The sequence below is a fragment of the Thamnophis sirtalis genome, unplaced genomic scaffold, assembly GCF_051295495.1.
Source record: "Thamnophis sirtalis isolate CommonGarterSnake01/CBP01778 unplaced genomic scaffold, rThaSir2_p1.2 scaffold_15, whole genome shotgun sequence".
NCBI classification, from domain to species: domain Eukaryota; kingdom Metazoa; phylum Chordata; class Lepidosauria; order Squamata; family Natricidae; genus Thamnophis; species Thamnophis sirtalis.
The window spans coordinates 38,916,139-38,935,709 of NW_028261395.1; the positions used below are offsets into that span (position 1 = coordinate 38,916,139).

A 19,571-nucleotide genomic window follows, 5' to 3' on the forward strand; every position below is an offset into this window, starting at 1 on the left:
CCTACCCACACTTGGCTGTAAGATGCTTTCCATATTGTCACTTGCCAAGTGGTTTGGGGTTATTCTTTTTTTTTTAGAAGCTTGGTTTTTCTGGGAAAGGCCTTGCAGTAACTCCAATATTGTGAATTGTTGGCAGGAACTGCCAGGAAAGAAGAAGGCACAGTGACCTTGAGGGTTAGCAGAGAGAGAGAGAAAGAGAGAGAGAGAGAGAGAGAAAGAGAGAGAGAGAGAGAGAAGGAAGGAAGGAAGGAAGGAAGGACAGAGAAAGGAGAGAGAGAAGGAAGGAGAGAGAGAAAGGAGAGAAAGAGGAGAGAGGTGAGAGAGAGAAGGAAGGAAGGAGAGAGAGACAAGGAAGGAGAGAGAGAAGAGAGAGAAGGAAGGAAAGAGGAAAGAGGGAAGAAAGGACAGAGAGAGGAAAGAGAAGGAAGGACAGAGAGGAGAGAGAGAAGGAAGGAGAGAGGAGAGAGAGTGAAGGAAGAGAGAGGGGAGAGAAAGAAGGAAGGAGAGAGGAGAGAGAGAGAAGGAAGAGAGAAGGAAGAGAGAGTGGAGAGAGAGAAGGAAGGAAAGAGAGAGAGGAGAGAAGGAAGGAGAGAGAGGAGAGAAAGAGAAGGAAGAGAGAGAGAAGGAAGAGAAGGAAGGAAAGAGGAAAGAGGGAAGAAAGGACAGAGAGCCGAAAGAGAAGGAAGGACAGAGAGAGGAGAGAGAGAAGGAAGGAGAGAGGAGAGAGAGAGAAGGAAGAGAGAGAGGAGAGAGAGAAGGAAGGAAAGAGAGGAAAGGGGGAAGAAAGGACAGAGAGGAGAGAGGGAAGGAAGGAGAGAGAGAGAGGAGAGAGAGAAGGAAGAAGAGAGAGAGGAGAGAGATGGAGAAGGAAGGAAGGAGAGAGCCCATGGTCATTCATTTCAATCCAAGGGAAGTTTGATTCGGGTTCATCTCCTGCCCTCAGGCCTGTCCTTCCTGCAGCTCCCACCGTGATGAACAACCCACTTTGTTTTATTCCTGGTCAACAAATCTGGTGAGACCTAAAGGTGTTTTTTTTCAGGAGGCAACCTCGACTTTCTGGTTTTTTTTCTTTTGAAGACGTTTCGCTTCTCATCCAAGCAGCTTCATCAGCTCTGACTGGATGGTGGGGAACGGAAGGATTGATATTCCTTTCAGACAGAAATCTGATGAGGAAGAAAATCGAAAGAAAACCACCTGTGGCTGCTTTCTATTTTTGCTTTATTTATTGTTTGAGCTCTCTGAAACCAAATCTGCACCCCTGTATTAAACCTGCCAAGGGGAAGATAACTCCAGCTCGCCCCAAAATGCCAGGACCTGATGTGCCACGTGCTGCTGCTCTGGCACCGGAAGAGAGCTGGTACTTGGCTCCGCAAAGAGCAAATCTGCAAGAAAGTGTTTTTCAGGGCACTTCCCTGTCTCCTGCCCGGTTGCTATTCTTAGCGCCCGGGTAGCCTGGCCTGGTGGCTTGGGGAAGACAGAGGCTTTCTGTATCCAGCTTTGCCAGCCCTCCACGATGACCTGATTGGTTGGTTTTGGAAGGGGCACTGGTCTCTACTCCCGGGCAGCAGGCTGGGTGCCAGCATTGGCACAGCCCCTTTACTGCCACCTGGGGAACCACTTCTGTTTTCCTCTCTTATCTGGGCATCAAATTCCTCCTCTCACCTGAATCTTGCCGGGGTTTGACAGGAGACTTTTGGCCCTTTCTCACCTCCTTGGGGCACCTGCCCCAAGGAGATAAATATTTATCCAAACCCTCCCGCTGAGCAAACCTTTCCCCAACTCTGGCTGCCAACCCAGCTGGCCAAGGCTCCTGGTGGTCAGCCCGTGGTCTAGCTAGCCTCTCCCTCCAAGCCGCACATTGTTGCCTTGGGTGCCATCTGCCAGGAAAGGCTCGGTTTCATCCCATTTCTGGAGGTTGAAAAAGCCAATTTTTTAAAAAAGGTTCTAGAATAGAATAACAGAGTGGGAAGGGACCTTGGAGGTCTTCTAGTCCAACCCACTGCTTAGGCAAGAAACCCATCACCACTTCAGACAAATGGATATCCAACATCTTCCTAAAAACTTCCAGTGTTGGAGCATTCACAGCTTCTGGAGGCAAGTAGTTCCACAGGTTAATTGTTCTAACTGTTGGGAAATTTCTCTTTAATTCCAGCTTGCTTCTCTCCTTGATTAGTTTCCACCCATTGCTTCTTGTTCTACCCTCAGGTGCCTTGGAGAATAGTTTGGCTCCCTCTTCTTTGTGGAAACCCCTGAGATATTGGAAGACTGCTATCATGTCTCCCCTAGTCCATCTTTTCATTCAACTAGACATACCCTGTTCCTGAGTAAAGTTTTTTCCTACCTGTTCTATGGGTGTGGTTTGGGGAGGGGTCATGTGACTGGGTGGGTGTGGCTATGTAGTCATGGGGGGGGGAGTCATAAGACAAACTAACAATGTTCTGCTGGAGCAGGAGGTTGAACTAGATGATCTCCAGGTCCCTTCGAGTCCTGGATTGCTGTGATCTTTCAAGGCATCCTCTGAAGCTGAATCTAGTGCCATGTTTGTGCTCCTTCCTCCCTCTCCTTTTTCCCTCTCTTTCTTCCTTCCATCCTCCCATTCATTTCTTTCTTTTCTTTCTTTCTCCCTTCCCTGCCTTTTTTCTCCCATCCCTTTCTTTCTTTCTTTCTTTCTTTCTTTTTCTTTCTTTCTCCTTTCCCTGCCCTTTTTCTCCCATTCCTTCCTTCCATCCTTTCTTCCTTCCTTCCTTTCTTTCTTTCTCTTTTTCTCCTTTCCCTGCCTTTTTTCCTCCCATCCCTTCCTTCCTTCCTTCCTTCCTTCCTTCCTTTCTTTCTCTTTCTTTCTTTCTCCCTTCCTTGCCTTTTTCTCCCATCCCTTCTTTCTTTCTTTCTTTCCTTCTTTCTTTCTTTCTTTCTTTCTTTTTTTCTTTCTTTCTTTCCTTCCTTCCTTCCTTCCTCCTTCCCTTTCTTTCTTTCGCAGCACCCCTCCCCAATCCCCTGTTTTTGGCCTCAGGGAAGCCTCCTGGGAGCAAAAACGGACCCCAAATGCTTAAAAAAAGTTTTAAGAAAGTTCCTACCATTGCGCAGCGCAGCTGATCATCAGAACCTTTTTTAAAAAATTGTTAAGCATTTTTTACTACCGTTTCGGGCGAACCAGCCCAAACCGGTAGCATTTCATCCCTGCAGTTCCTGCAACCGTTCTTCCTATGTTTTAGCCTCCAGTCCCCTAATCCTCTTGGTTGCTCTTCTCTGCAGTGTTTCTGCAGGGGAAAACGTTTCAAAAACGAACCACAGTTGAGGGTCGGTGGCCAGGCTAGTTGGCAGACCTGACATTCAACTGGGCAGACAGGGAAGCCGATCCACTCTGGCCTGTCCCTTGGTCCACAGGGCTGGCTGGTTTGTCTGGGTCAGGAGACCTGGTGATGGAAACTGACCGATAACCACAAGGCATTTGAGGCCGGGAAGGGAGGACCCATTGTCCCCGGTGGCCTGCTTGTGGGGCCTGGCAAGAATTGGAGCCAGCAGCTGCCCAGAGGTTCCTTTGTGGCATCTTATGCTTCAAAGGACATCTGCCCATCTGGCGTGCCCTTCCTTCCCTGCCCCTGTTGTGCCCACCAGGAGGCAGGAGGGGAAGTGCAACCAGGGGCCCCTCTTGAGGCTGCCCACCCATCCACAGCCACCTGGGCGGAGGGGCCTGAGTGGCATCTGAGGACACTTGTGTGGCTTGGGGTTTGTGCCAGTGTCTGTGCCCGCCTGCACGACCTGGGATTAAGGCATGTGGAGGGATGCGTTTCTCCCCAGAATCTGACTTGTTGGGGGCATCTTGAAGAAGAAGAAGAAGAAGAAGAAGAAGAAGAAGAAGAAGAAGAAGAAGAAGAAGAAGAAGAAGAAGAAGAAGAAGAAGAAGAAGAAGAAGAAGAAAGAAGAAGAATCAACCTGGAATTTCATTTCAGGGCCGCAATTGCGAAGGGGTCTGGAAGTGACCAAGAAGAGCGAAATGAGAGATAACCACCAATTGAAGCAAAGGATCTTGAAAGTGTAACCCTCCCTGACCAATCCAGACACAGGTTAACAGTGTTTGAAGGGACCTTGTAGGTCATCTAGTCCAACCCCCCCCCAGTCCAAGCAGGAGACCCTACACCATCCCTGACAGATGGCAGCCCAGTCTCTTCTTGAAAGCCTCCAGGGATGAAGCTCCCTCAACTCTCGAAGGCAACTTTTGTTCCATGGCTTGATGGTTCTGTCAGAAAATTTCTCCTTATTTCTAATCTCTCCTTGGTCAGTTTCCATCCATTGTTCCCTGCCTGGCCTTCAGGTACTTTGGAGAATAGTTTGAGCCCCTTCCTCTCTGTGGCAGCCCCTCAAATATTGGAAGACTGCTCTCTCCTGTCTCCCCTGGTCCTTCTCTAGATTAGCCATGCCCAGTTCCTGCAACCGTTCATCGTATGTTTTAGCCTCCAGTCCCCTCATCATCTTGGTTGCTCCTCTCTGCACTTTGTCTATAGAGCCTCAACATATTTTTATAGTGTGGTTCTTAATTTTAGGTTGCCCCTCTCCTTGATTAGTTTCCATCTGTTGCTTCTTGTCCTGCCCTCAGATGCTTTGGCAAATAACTTGACCCCCCTCCTCTCTGTGGCAGCCCCTCAAATATTGGAAGACTGCCATCCTGTTTCCCCTGGCCCTTCTCTTCACTAGACTAGCCAGGCCCAGTTCCTGCAACCGTTCATCGTATGTTTTAGCCCCCAGTTCCCTAATCATCCTGGTTTCTCTTCTCTGCACTCTTTCTAGAGTCTCAACGTCTTTTTTATAGTGTGGTGACCAAAACTGGATGCAGTACTCTAGGTGTGACCTTACTAAGGCTTTATAGAGTGGTAGTAGTACCTCCCTTGATCTTGATTGTATCCCTCTGTTAAAGCAATTTAGGATTGCATTGGCTTTTTTGGCTGTTGCCGCACACATCTGGCTCATATTTAATTGGCTGTCCACTAAGAATCCCTCCCCAAGGCTTTCCTTGGTCAACATCTGTCTGGGAAACATCTGTGGCCTCTCTTCAGGTGAGACGGATGAGGCCGCCTGTTGCCGAAGCCAGGGAGGGCCAGCGCCGTTCCCTTCTGCCCAGATGTTTCCCTGGGGGCTTCCGTCCAGCCAAGGCACCAGGTGCCACGGCTGGCGAGCTTCTTCCTCGGACTCTGAACTTTCCACTGAGGCTCTTGGCCAATTAGCGGTTGCGTTGTTCTCCCTGGCCAGGAGCCTGAGTAAACTTCAGCAGAAGGAGAAAATTTTATTTGGTTGTGGCTAACTTAAAGACAGAGCAAAAAGGAGGGGGGAGCTTGCTCACTGGGTGGGTGGGGGGGGAGCGGTCAGAATCTGGCATTTCCTCTCTGAGACCCAAGTCCCCCTCCTTTGACCACCAGTGTGGTGTATGAAGAAGCCTTGAAGTTCTTCTCCTCGCTTGAAATGTGACCCTGTTGTGTGACTCTGGACCAGGGAGCCCCTCTTGTTGGGCAGAGGGGCTTTGCTGAGGCTGGAGAGGCGCCCCCAGAGCTGCCTGCATCTGTCTCCCTGCCCTCCGCCTTGCGCTGCCCCATAAACAGATTAACAGAGTTGGAAGGGACCTTGTAGGTCATCTAGTCCAGCCCTCTTCTGCCAAGCAGGAGACCCTATGCCATTTCTGACACATGGCAGTCCAGTCTCTTCTTGAAAGCTTCCAGGGATGAAGCTCCCACAACTTCCAAAGGCAACTTCTGTTCCACGGGTTGATTGTTCCCCCCCATCAGAAAATTCTTCCTTATTTCCAGGTTGAATCTCTCCTTGGTCAGTTTCCATTGTCTGGCCTTCGGGTGCCTTGGAAAACAGCTTGACCCCCCTCCTCTCTGTGACAGCCCCTCAAATACTGGTAGGCTGTTATCTTCTCTTCACTAGACTAGCCATGCTCAGTTCCTACAACCGTTCTCTGTATGTTTTAGCCTCCAGTCCCCTCGTCATCTTGGTTGCTCCCTTCTGCACTTTGTCTAGAGTCTCAACATATTTTTTATAGTGTGGTTCTTAATTTTAGGTTGCCCTTCTCCTTGATTAGTTTCCATCTGTTGCTTCTTGTCCTGCCCTCAGATGCATTGGCAAATAACTTGGCCCCCTTATCTCTGTGGCAGCCCCTCAAATATTGGAAGACTGCTATCCTGTTTCCCCTGGTCCTTCTCTTCACTAGACCAGCCATGCCCAGTTCCTGCAACCGTTCTTTCTATGTTTTAGCCTCCAGGCCCTTAATCATCCTGGTTGCTCTTCTCTGCACTCTTTCTAGAGTCTCAACATCCTCTTTATAGTGGGGTGACTGAAAGTGGATGCAGTACTCTAGGTGTGGCCTTACTAAGGCTTTATAGAGTGGGAATGGGAGCTCACGCCATCACGCGGTGCTGGAGTCTCGAACTGCCAATTTTCTGGTCGCCAAACCTAGCAACGGCTAAGCCACCATAAAAATCTTAGCCTGCATCCAAGCCCTCACCGCCTCGGTCTGATCCAGGCATTTCTGCAATGTCCCTTTTGTGCTGAGCATCTACCCCTGCTCTGTTATTTGTCATTTTCGGTTCCTGACACCTTTTGACTAGCGTTCTGTGCCCGGCTGCGCTTGTGGAGGGCAAAACCACCAACCATAAATATAGGAATACATGTATTTATTAAGGTGCCAGATCAGACACTTCTCTGTTGAGTCCAGCAGTTGTTGACTCGGCTTGGCAAACAACTCTGAAGCACCCCAGACGAGGGGAGGGGGGTGTTTCCCCACCACTTGTCCTCAGTAATAGGGGTTCTGGGGGCCAGCAAGGCGATGTGTCCCCTCCCTCCCTCCCTCCCTCTCTCCACCGGTCAGCCCAGGTGTCAAACTGTCCCAGATTTCAGTGGAGAGATACGACCTGCAAGCCACTAGGCTCTAAGGCAGTGGTTCCCAAACTTGGCAACTTTAAGACTTGTGGACTTCAACTCCCAGAATTCTCCAGCCAGCAGAGCTCTGCTGGCTGGAGAATTCTGGGAGTTGAAGTCCACAAGTCTTAAAGTTGCCAAGTTTGGGAACCACTGCTCTAAGGGGACATTTCTGAATCTCCCCTCTGCACGCACTCCACAATTAAAGCATCCCGAAACTCCTTGGCAACCCATCAGCCCCCTACTCTCCCCCCCCCTCAGGAGAATAGCAGAGCAGCCACTGGCTCTCAACTGCACTCAAGGTGTAGTCCTCAATGGAACTGCATCTTCATGGAGGGACGTATGCAGTGGAGTACCCCAAGGCTCTGTTTTAGGCCCAGTACTCTTCAACATCTTCATCAATGATTTGGACGAGGGGATAAACGGGGAACTCATCACATTTGCAGATGAGACCAAGCTGGTAGGAATAGCCAACACTCCAGAAGACAGGCTTAAGATGCAGAAGGATCTTGACAAACTGGAACATTGGGCACTATCTAACAAAATGAAATTCAATGGTGAAAAAAATAAGGTTCTACATTTAGGCAAGAAAACCAAAGTGTACAGGGACAGTATAGGTGGTACCTGGCTCAATAGTAGTAACTTGGAGAGGGATCTTGGAGTCCTAGTGGACAACCGTTTAAATAGGAGCCAGCAGCTGCCAAAAAAGCCAACCCAGTTCTAGGCTGCATCAACAGAGGGATAGAATCAAGATCCCGTGAAGTGTTACGACCACTTTATAAGGCCTTGGTAAGGCCACACTTGGAACACGGCATTCAGTTTTAGTCGCCATGATGTAGAAAAGATGTGGAGACTCTAGGAAGAGTGCAGAGAAGAGCAACAAAGATGATTAGGGGACCGAAGGGTGAAACATATAAAAAACGGTTGCAGGAACTGGGTATGTCTAGTTGAATGAAAAGATGGACTATAGGGGAGACATGATAGCAGTCTTCCAATATCTCAGGGGTTGCCACAAAGAAGTGGGAGTAAAACTATTCTCCAAAGCACCTGAGGGTAGGACAAGAAGCAATGGGTGGAAACTAATCCAGGAGAGAAGCAACTTAGAACTAAGGAGAAATTTCCTGACAGTTAGAAATTTAATCAGTGGAACAACTTGCCTCCAGAAATTGTGGGTGCTCCAACTCGTGACGTTTTTAAGAAGATGTTGGATAACCATTTGTCTGAAGTGGTACAGGGTTTCCTGCCTAAGCAAGGGGTTGGACTAGAAGACCTCCAAGGTCCCTTCCAACTCTGTTTTTCTATTCCTTTCCTCTGTTTCTCGTTGGATGGGTTTGGGGTAATTCTTTCCCTGCTCCTCCTTTTACAACATGTGAATGGGGCGGGAAGGAGGGCCCCCGATTCAACACCCAGAACTGGATGGCCCAAGCGAGCAGAGTGCCATCTGCCAGCCAGTGCCGGCTGGCCACTACGCGGAGGAGAGCCTTTTCAGTAGCAGCTCCGACCCTCTGGAACGATCTCCCCGTGGAGATTCGTACCCTCACCACCCTTCAAACCTTCCGCGCAGCCCTCAAAAGCTGGCTATCCCGCCAGGCCTGGGGGTAAAGATTTGATCCGCCCCCACCCGAATGTTGAATGAATGTTGTTTATTTTTTAATTATGTGTTATGTTATATGTTACTGTTTGTATCCCCTCCCTATAAGTTGTTAGCCGCCCTGAGTCCCCTCAGGGAAAAGGGCGGCCTATAAATAAACTTATTCCAATTCCAATTCCAGAGAGAGGAGCTGATTCCCAAACTTCGGAAGAATCCTCCTTTGTGAAATGTCTTCGGCAGATGGCTTTCCCATCGCTTTTTTCCCCAGCTGTTTCCCAAATCACATCTTTAGTTCTGGATCCCCGCTTGTGCTCCTGGAAGGGCCTATTTCCTTCAAAACAGCCAGTTCTTCAGCTGGTCCAACATAATTTTATTTCAGAGTTCTCCTTTCCCTGAATTTCAATTTTTTAAAAAAAACAAAGTTATGCAAGCAAAGGAGAAAAAAAAATCAATTTAGAGTTGTTGTATTTTTTTAAGTGAGAGCAACTGCCACAGATCTCTCTCCCAAGGTGGACGGTGCCCGTCTTCCTGCCAGTCGGTCTGGGCACCTTTGGCAGAGAAGCCTTCCATCCCTCAAAGATGAAGAAGCTGCTTGTCTGGCGCTTTCTCTGTCTGGAAGCGAAAATATCTCCCTGTGCTCTTAAGGCTCAGCCCTGCCAAGGAAGCAGGCGGAGGCGACAGTCCTGTCCTTGCAGAGGGAAAAGAGGCTGCCCCCACCTCTGCTCCCTACACTCCTTCCCTGCCCAACAGTCAGGAAGCTGAAGAGGAAGACCGGAAGGGCTGTGAGAAGTCAAGCTGCACCCAACCAACGATAACTGGGAGCCTAGCCTGATGCTCTGTGGCAGGGGTGAAATGCTCTGAAGTCTGCTACCAGTTCGCTTCGCTACCGGTTCGCTTCGCTACCGGTTCGCTTCGCTACCGGTTCACTTCGCTACCGGTTCGCTTCGCGCGCACATGCTACCGGTTCACCTGAAGTGGTAGTAAAAAATGCTAAGGGTTTGAGCGAACCAGTAGCTCCGACGATCAGCTGTGTGTCACTAAGCTATGCCGCGTGATTTTACAGCTGATTGTCACACTGCTGATCGTCGGAGCTACCGATTCGCCCGAACCGTTAGCATTTTTTACTACCAGCTCTGCCGAACCGGTAGCATTTCACCTCTGCTCTGCGGCCACCAGAAGCCTCCAGAGACGTTCAGAGATGGTCACAGAGGACCGCCCTTCCCACCTCTTCCCCTTCCACGCATGGCCTCTCAAGGCGAATCCTTGCCCATCCCTCATGGCTTGCGGGAATGACTTCCATGGTGTTAAAAGACCAGTTGAGGGACAATGGATGCCATTTGGTTGCCCCGAACCTATAGCCCATGAAAAGCAAAAGTAAAAGACAAGGAGATGCTCAAGGCGTAAAGAGCCAGAGCGAGTTTGACCTCCAGGTAGACATTCATTGCTAAGACCTGTCTGACTTCAATCTAGCCCCCCTGTTTTGTGGAGGGCAGCCGCATCCTCCAGTTAGAGGTGCTATTCAGCCAGTTTGGATGGATTCGCCCCTCCCACCCGCCCCTGCTCTATGGCATCCCACTTAGGCACTTTCTTTTAGCATGCGTGGACACGCCAGTGGTAGGTTCCGGATCCCATTGCAACCAGTATGGTGCAACGGGGGCCGGCATCAACCACATGAATGCGCGCAGCATGCACGCCTGCATGCATGCATACTTAACGTCTGCAACGCTCCGCGATGCTCCATCTGCTCAGCGGAGCATCGCGCAGGCGCCGTACGCATGCGTGGAAGCCCCGAAGAGCTCAAATACAGGTAAGGATGCCGGACAGGTGGGTGGCCCTCCAGAGCATCGTACCGGAACAGTACCCGGCAGTCACTGGTAGGCCCATACCAGGGTGTAGCGGTCGTAAACCACCACTGGGACACGCGGACTCACATTTGCCAACTCTACGCAGCCTTCTGCACCAGGAGGGACACCGTTTGTAATAGGCTCTCCACCCCGATAAATGTTTACACCGCAGCCCTTGTAAGTTAGTTAGACTTAGCAGTTAGACTTAGACTTATATACCGCTTCATAGGGCTTTCGGCCCTGTCTAAGCGGTTTACAGAATCAGCATATCGCCCCCAACAGTCTGGGTCCTCATTTCACCCACCTCGGAAGGATGGAAGGCTGAGTCAACCTGAGCCGGTGAGATTTGAACCGCTGAACTGCAGATAACAGTCAGCTGAAGTGGCCTGCAGTACTGCACCCTAACCACTGCGCCACCTGCCCAGGGTGGAGTCTGCAGTCGTTTCTGTCCACCTCTCAAACGAAGCCAAATTTTTGCCTCCTTTAACCAGGGTTTGCTGAATAAGCTGCACACAGTTAACCGGGTTTGTGCATTGTGCTAATCGGCAAGCCGAGGCGTTTACAAACCATGCTGCGTAACGAGAGCCAGCGTTCACGCCAGGGACTACCCACCCCTGGCTTATTAGGATGGTACCTACTGCCCCCTCCTCGCTTCATTTGATTCCTTCCCCGGCAGCAATAAGTTTTTCTGTTTTTCAGATTGTGTGCTTAAATCACGGTTCCTAGTGAGGGTGGGGGGATGAAAAGGGCGAGATGTTTTAAAGCCTGCAGAATTGCTACGTAGGACTGTTCTGTTCCAGCAGCTGGGGTGAGGCACAGATCTTCTTTTTATGGGTTTTGGTAATTTATGGGCTTCGTATCCTGGATCACCCCTGCCTAGGATTTCCTGTGAATCCCTCCCTTCGGGTAGGGGTGGAGGGAACACTTGGAAGCTGCTAGGAAAATTCTTTGGGGCTCAAATTAAGGCGCGGCTGATGTGGATGTGATTGTCTCTTGAGTTCCACCACTTAGCACTTATATACCGCTTTACAGTGCTTTATAGCCCTCTCTAAGCAGTTGACAGTCAGCCTCTTGCTCTCCCCCCCTCCCCTCCCAACAATCTGGGTCTTCATTTGACCCATCTCGGAAGGACGGAAGATTGAGTCCACCTTCAGCCTGGTGAGAATCGAATTGCCAAATTTGCAGGCAGCCGGCAGTCAGCAGAAGGCGCCTGCAAATACTGCACTCTGCGCCATCACGGCTCACTTACAGCGAAAGTGGGTCAAAGCAGGCAAACAGGATGGCAGGGAAATGGGACACCCTTATTATATTTCTGTTCTGAATTGGCTTTGGAAGAGTTTGAGGCCCAGGTAGAACCTTTCAAGGCCCGGAAATGACTGTTGAGGCGATCCAGACATACATGCTCCTTCCTGGCCCGATGGGACAAGCCCTTCTCTTCCTTTAAGAGGGGTTCGGGAGGGGGGGGAAATATCCCGGCTTTTCCAGCTGCTTCGATTGGCACCGATCCTGACGCCACGGATCGTTCTGTCCCAGGGCAAAGCAGAGCAGTTCCTTGGGGAATAAGCCAAATCGTCCAATGTGGTTTCCCCTCCTTGAAGCCAGAAACCCCTTGAGGGTAGTTTGAGGCTGGAAATCTCAAAACAGCCCCAAAAAAGTCTCGATCCGGAGAATCCGAAGAGCTGGAGGCTTTAGAACAAAACTCGGAGCAGGAGGATGGAGAAGACGGTTGAAATGAGAGGGACGGATCCAGAGTGGCTGCCTGGCGTGCCCGACTGGCAGTGTGCCTGGTTCTCGCCAATGCAAGCTGCATAGGCCATCACGTGGGGGATGTAGTTCTGCTCGTGGACCCCGTGGAGGAGGTGAGCCATGGGGCCCTTGGCGAAGACGGCCACGTCCTCCCCTCCGTGCGTTTCCATGCGCAGCGGGACGGCTGACTGTGCCTGGTAGTTGGCATCGGCTGTGGAGGGAGAGAGAGAAGGTGGGTGATTCCCCAGAGGGAGGGGGGAGGAAGATGAAGGAAGGCAGGATACAGACCCAGTGCCCATTGGCATTGGGACAGAGGTGGGTTCCTACCAGTTCGCACCTATTCGGTAGAACCGGTTCGTCAAAGCTACCGAACCGGTTAGAAGAGGTTCCCCCAGTGGACCCGGAAAGCAGGCCACACCTACAGAAGAGGTTCCAAAATTTTTTGAAACCCACCACTGGTCCTTGGATATGATTATTCTACACTATCAAGCTCATATTTATAAAACTCAGTGCCTCTGTCAAAGGTAAGGATGACTACTGCATTTGTGGTGCAATCAGAACATTGCGTGTGTTGAAGTTGTTTTAACGCAAACCAAAGATGCCTTTTAAAAAACAAGTTTACATCATATTCTTATGCATGCCAGTGCTGTGTGTGAGGTAATTTGAAGTGGTTCTGACAAGTGTTGTCGGCATCTTCATATCCGGTCACATGGGCGGCAAGCCACTCCCATCCGGTCACATGGGTGGCAAGCCACTCCCACAAAGGAGGCCACACCCACAGAGAAGGTTCGAACAATTTTTGAAACCCACCACTGCATTGGGAGATCAGTCAAGGGAGAAGAGATGCCTTGGCAAATCTTTGAAGGTGTTGTGGCCCGCCGGCAATCAGCAGAGCTGGCAACAGAATTGGACAGTGAGGTTGGGGAGGAACATGGGCCAGTCCTGGGGGCTGAGGAAAGCTCAGACGAGGGCTCTGCATCAGAGGCAGAGAAGGAGCTAGACAGCAGCGAAGCAGAGGAACAGCTGGAGCCTGTTCCCAGTGTGCGCATGCGCAGAGCTGCCGGAAGAAAAGAACAACTAAGAAAGCAGGGTCGACTTGGGAGTAAAGCCACACCTTGGAGGCGATTGGCCCCTTCCATGGGAAATAAAAGAGGAGCGAAGGGGGAGGGGGCTTTTGCAGGAAACAATTTGTTCCTTTGGTTGGTTCAAGAGTGGAAAGTTCTATTTGTGACTTTAAGAGACTCTGTGCCAAGTTTTACCTTGCCCTGCGTTTGGAAACTAGTTATTTGGCAGCTCACCAAGCGAGATAAGGTTCGTGTTGATAAACATTCCTCAGAAAGACTGTTTGCTAAGCCTTGCTGGCTGCGAATGAAAGGAATTCACAGTCGTGTCAATAAAAGGGGTTTTGCCGGGACCAAGACTCCGTTTCTTGCGTTTTAAGGAAGCCTGGGTCAGAACAGGAGGATACCATAGCTGATCCGGGGGGTCCTAAAACAGGGAGAAATCCAGCCCGAACTGGCCAAAGAGCTTTTCTAGACGACCCTTTGAAAATGAAGGGGGGCTCGCTGAACCCCGTTTGCTGGGAGGAAGATGGGGAACCATTGCTTGGTACTTACTGAAATTGACCGCTGAGATATTCTCTCTCTCTCCAGCTATTATTTTGTACCCGGGTCCGTTTCCATACAGGATGGAAGTGAACGGCTTCTTGTCCATGTCACTCTGCATCGGGGCCAGCCCTAGAGAAAGAGGATGACATCATTACCAAGACTTCTCCCATAACCTCTTTGGGGACCTGCCTCTACATGGAGATGAAAGGATCAATTCCGGCATTATATGGACCCAGATTTTACCGTATTTTTCAGAGTATAAGACGCACCTTTCCCCCCTAAAAGAGGGTAAAAATTTGGGTGCATCTTATACACCGAATGTATCCCCACGCACCCACCAGCCCCCACCCTTTGGCCTCTGCCTCCCAGGAATTTACCTCCTGGCAGCAAACAGGGAAAATGAGGCTTGCGGAGGTGGCAATAGGCTATAGCAATCCCTGCAGCCTGAAACTGCTGGTCATAGGAAGGCTGTGCTGAAACTGAAATTGAAAGTGAAACCGTCTGTTTGCTGTTTGCTGCAAGGAAGCAAATTGCTGGGAGGCACAGGCAGATATTTTTTTCTTGTGCTAATCAGGCTAAACTGAAACAGGCTGTTTACTGCAAGGAGGTAAGTCAAAAGCTATAAATGCCTATAGAATGTTCAAATTATTAGACTTATTTTTTTCAAAGACCGCTTTATTATTGTTCTAGACAGCTTAACAAAATGAAGAAGCTGTTTAAAATAAATGCTTCATCTGAAGAGGCCCAGTGCTATTGTATCTTCTTTTAAATAGCAGAGAATAACGTATACTTCCATAAAGCCACATCAATTTTAACAGCATCTGTACAGGTATAGTCTGAAATGTAACACCACAAACAGTGTATATCGTCTGTTTGCTGCAAGGAGGCATATTGCTGGGAAGCAGGATATTTTTTTTCTCTTGTTTTCCTCCCCAAAATCTAGGTGCGTCTTATACTTCGGAGTGTCTTATACTCTGAAAAATATGGTATTTCCCAGCCCCCTTTCGCCCAGGGCGAGGGAGACCTGATATTATGGGACCAAGTGGACGTGACCCACAAGTTGGGCTGTCCCCATAGGGAACCGTGCGTTCGGCTGTCCAAGGGGCATTTCTTGCTGACCCAAGATTTCAAGCATTCACACAGTATTACGGGCGCCAGTGGATGGAGATGTCGCCTACCGAAAATGGAATTGCCGCGGGTTGTGTAGCCCCCAAATGTGAACACATGGGAGTGGTCCGCGGTCACCACTGTCAGGGTGTCATCCAAAGAGGTCAAGATGCCAGCCTCGCCGATAGACCGGTCCATCTCTACCGCCTCGTGCAGGGCATGCTTGGCCTTTCCTTCATGGTGCCCGTGGTCAATCCTGCCACCTTCAGAGAACAGGGAGAGTGAATTCCCAGTTTGGTTCTCTCCCGCCAGCCCTCTTTGGTCTCCCCACCACTCCAGTGGCTATGGTGTCCCCGCTTCCCGTGGCTCACCCTCGACCAGGAGGAAGAATCCGCGGGGGTTCTTCTGGAGGATTCGGATGGCCACGGTCACCATTTCGGTCAAGGAAGGATCCGTTTGGTTGTTCCTGTTGAGTTCGTACATCATGTCGATGGGCTCGAAGAGACCTACGGAGAAGAAGGAGAGGACTTGGCAAGAGATGCCCAGAAGATGTCACCCAGGCAGCTGAGGAGGGGGATTCCACCAGGACCTCCACCCTTCAGCTTCTGCCCTTCAGCGTCTTCCTGTCCTGGGGATGAGCTGTGGTGTGCACAGCTGCATGTCAAGACACGTTCTGGCTGCTCCTGTGAGGCTCTCCAACCTTGCTCCTTCTTGCCAGGGTGCCAACCTTCAACTGCCCGTCCTCTCCTCTCCAGAGCTCTCTGGAACTCCCCTTCTTACAAAAGGAAACTTTCACACGGAGAGTAGAACCTCATAGTAATTGATTACCGTACTTTTTGGAGTATAACACACACTTTTCCCCCTCTCAAAGAGGGTGGCAATGTCGGTGCGTCTTATACTCCAAATATGGCCATTTTTGGCCTCCCGAAACCCTACCCCTTGGGTCTTGTTTTCACCAAAAACGAGGCACAAAGAGCAATGGTGGGATTCAAAAATGTTTACTGCCGGTTGTATGGGTGTGGCTTGGTGGGTGTGGTGTGGCTTGGTGGGCATGAAAGGGAAAGGATACTGCAAAATCCCCATTCTCTCCCAATCAGCTGGGACTCGGGAGGCAGAGAATAGATGGGGGCAGGGCCAGCCAGAGGTGGCATTTACCAGTTTTCCAAACTAGTCAAAATTTCCGCTACCGGTTCTCCAGAACTGGTCAGAACCTGTTGAATACAACCTCTGGCAGACCGGGGAGGGCAAAAACAGGATATTGGGGGGGGGGGGATTGGGAGGCCAAAAACGGGCCTGTTATTTGCAAAAATGGGATGCACAGAAGGGTTTGGGAGGCCTGCAGAGTGCTCCTGGGGAGAGCAAAAACTGGACATGCGGAGGCCATAAACAATTTTTTTCTTCTTTTCCTCTTCGAAATCTTGGGGTGGCTTATACTCCGGTGTGTCTTATAGTCCCAAAAATACGGTATCCCAAAGACAAAAAAACGGACTTGCAGCATACTCAGAAGAGATCGGTCTCCCCACCTCACCCACTAAACGAAACTGGGGCAGCAAGCTAAGGGGCTTTGAATTGCCTGAAAATTCATCCCACACTGGAGGGCAAACGACATGCCCGAATTCTTAGGTCTGTGATGGCGAGCCTATGACACATGTGTCACAGGGAGTCATATTTGCTGGCATGCCAGTTGTCAGGTCTGGCATACATGCGGGCACGAGCCAGCTGATTTTCGGCTTTCCAGAGGGCCGGGGAAGGCCGTTTTCGCCGTCCCCAGGCTTCAGGAAAGCCTCCAGAGCCTGGGGGGGGGGGAGTCACAAGGGCTTGCGCAGGTGGGCAGGGTGGATTGAATTGGTGTGGGCACGCACACAAACAATTTTGGCATGCCAGCAGAAAAAGGCTTGCCATCACTGTCTTAGGTGATCCCTTCCCTAATTTTATCCATTTGTGCTTGGAAAGCGAGCATGGTCCTTTGTTCGCGAGAGGGACATTCGGCAGTGGGACAAATTCAGTGGCGGGACCGGCCAAGCGACTCGTGGCAAGAGCGGTCACTCCAGAGGCCTTAGGGGATCTCCAGGGGAGCCTCTGCTAAAGGGGGCCAGATCCCTGAGAGCCCACCTGAGCTCCCACCCATCTGCCAAACTCACCCAAAACATAGTCGACTTTCGCTGGGTCCAGCTTCATTAGCTCCGTCCGGTTCCATAGATAAAGGGCATTCTGGGAGAAGAGAGAAAGGGAGGGTGGGTTCAGCCAAGGATTTCCCCCTTCCCTTCCAAGGACAGCCAGGGCAGCTCAGAAAGGGGGTTGTGGCTCAGGAGCGCCAGGCTGAAGGGATACTACCCTGAGATTACTCGGGTGATCCTCCGGGAATCTCTGGCTGAGAGAGCCCAGGAGAAGGAGGAGGATGAGTGTGGGGTCCTTGGGGGTCTCGCAGGCATTTCATTAACCAAACTAGATTAGATTAGATTAGATTAGATTAGATTAGATTAGATTAGATTAGATTAGATTAGATTAGATTAGATTTATTTGGCTTGTATGCCGCCCTATTCCCGGAAGACTCAGGGCGGCTAACAATAAGAAGGGAAGGGGAGTACAAAAATAAAAAACAATTTAAAATTCAACAACAGTCGTAACATCTGATGGGGCTGGATAATTCAACAGCCCCAGGCCTGCCGGAACAGCCAGGTCTTAGTTGCTTTGCAGAAGGCCGGAAGGGTAGTAAGGGTCCGGATCTCAGCGGGGAGATCGTTCCATAAGGCCGGAGCAGCCACAGAGAAGGCCCTCCCCCGGGGAGTCGCCAGCCGACATTGGCTGGCAGATGGAATTCGGAGGAGGCCTAGTCTGTGGGATCTAATAGGTCTTTGGGAGGTAACTGGCAGGAGGCGGTCTCTCAAGTAACCAGGTCTGGTAACATCATCACTGGGGGGAGGTGGAGGAGAAGGACTGTGGGGCCCTTGGTGCTGTCTGAGTTGGGTTGTGTTCTTGCAAATGTTTCATCATTACTTCCACTAGGCCAATAAGATCCCACAGACTAGGCCTCCTCCGAATTCCATCCGCCGGCCAGTGTCAACTGGCAACTACCCGGAGGAGAGCCTTCTCGGTGGCTGCTCCGACCCTATGGAACGAACTCCCTGTGGAGATTCGTACCCTCACCACCCTCCAGACCTTCCGCGTAGCCCTTAAAACCTGGCTGCCCCCACAGGCATGGGGCTAAAGACTTCAACCCCACCTGAATAGTATGACTGTTGTGCTTTTTAACGATGTATTGTCTTTATGTGTATAACTTGTTTTGTACTTCCCTCCCCCTGAATTGTGAGCCGCCCTGAGTCCCCTCAGGGAAAAGGGCGGCATACAAATAAAGCTAAAATCAAAAATCAAAATCAAAATCATCACCCAAACTAGGAAACGCTATCAGTGCTAGAAGGGAATGGGGTGGAGGAGGAGGGGGTGGAGGAGGAGGAGGAGCAGGAGAAGGAGGAGAAGGACTGTGGGGTCCTTGGTGCTCTCTGACCTTGGTGGTTTTCTCACAGGCGTTTCATTATCTAAACTAGGTAACATTAGCGCTACATCCCATCATGATCAGAAACTGTTTTGCTGAGCTGGCCAACTGCATCCTCACCTTGTCTTTGGCCTTGGCGTCCTTCCACTCCTGGACCAGATTCCTATTGTCCAGCCGGGTCCCTTTGTATTTCTCCTCATCCGGGTACTCCACATCGCTCATGTTCTTGGGGAACATGTACTTCCGGCCTCCTCCCATGATGACCTGAGTGAGAGACAAGAGCGTAACTGCCGCCGAAGTGCCCAGGCCAGTTAAGGCAGCCACCTCCCCACGTCGATCCTGCACGTCAATGTTGTTTCCCGCCAAAAGATCTGGCATCAGATTCGGACAGTGAGGAGGTTGGGGAGGAACGTGGGCCAGTCCTGGAATCTGGGAAAGGCTCTGATGAGGGCTCTGTGTCGGAGGCAGAGAGGGGACCAGGGTTCCTGGTCGGGGGGCCATTCCCAAAATCTGTGGCCTTGCTGGTAACTTGGTTTCCCACAAGCAGAAATCTCACTCCTTGCACTGGTTATGTGTTGTGGCCCGCCAGGGGCCAGCAGAGCTGGCAGCAGATTCGGACAGTGAGGAGGTTAGGGAGGAAGATGGGCCAGTCCTGGAGTCTGGGGAAGGCCCTGATGAGGGCTCTGTGTCAGAAGCAGGGAGGGGGCCAGAGCCTTCTGACAGTTATCAGCTGCTTTCAGAGTCAGACGGTTCCACCACAAAACCGCGGTAGACTAAAGTGCGCTCGACGAAAGCGCGTACGTGACGTCATCACAGCGCGATGAAAACATCGCGCTGTGAGCGGTAAATTTAAAATTAAAGCGAAAACCTTACCCTAACCCCCCCAAACCTAACCCTAAACCTAACCCTAAACCTAACCCTTAACCTAACCCTAAACCTAACCCTTAACCTAACGCTAAACCTAACGCTAACCCTTAACCTAACCCTAACGCTTAACGTAACCCTAAACCTAACCCTAACCCTTAACCTAACCCTAACCCTAAACCTAACCCTTACCTTTATGTGAATCGGCTTGCTTTAATTTAATTTTAATTTTAATTTAATTTATTTTTAATTTTTTTCGTCGCGCTGCTGATGACGTCAGGTACGCGCTTTAATCGGGCGCGCTTTAGTGGACCGCGGTTTTGACGGGTCACGGAGTCAGACATCAGTAAGGCAGGCAAACAGCTAGAGCCTGTTCCCAGTGTGCGCATGCGCAGAGTTCCCAGACAAAG

General features: G+C 50.6%; 1 protein-coding gene across 1 annotated transcript in view; it reads right to left on the bottom strand.

Annotated features, from left to right (window-relative positions):
* Positions 1–11,046: 11,046 nt before the first annotated feature.
* ALPL (alkaline phosphatase, biomineralization associated) overlaps positions 11,047–19,571 on the bottom strand; it is a 38,845-nt gene continuing 30,320 nt past the window's right edge. Inside the window, exons 7-12 of the mRNA XM_087701796.1 lie at positions 18,418–18,561; positions 16,946–17,015; positions 15,176–15,310; positions 14,876–15,067; positions 13,707–13,826; positions 11,047–12,301 (exon numbers count right to left, since the gene is read on the bottom strand). Of these exons, the coding sequence (XP_087557922.1) occupies positions 12,033–12,301; positions 13,707–13,826; positions 14,876–15,067; positions 15,176–15,310; positions 16,946–17,015; positions 18,418–18,561 (930 nt within the window). The 3' untranslated portion in view covers positions 11,047–12,032. The remainder of the gene's footprint in view (positions 12,302–13,706; positions 13,827–14,875; positions 15,068–15,175; positions 15,311–16,945; positions 17,016–18,417; positions 18,562–19,571) is intronic.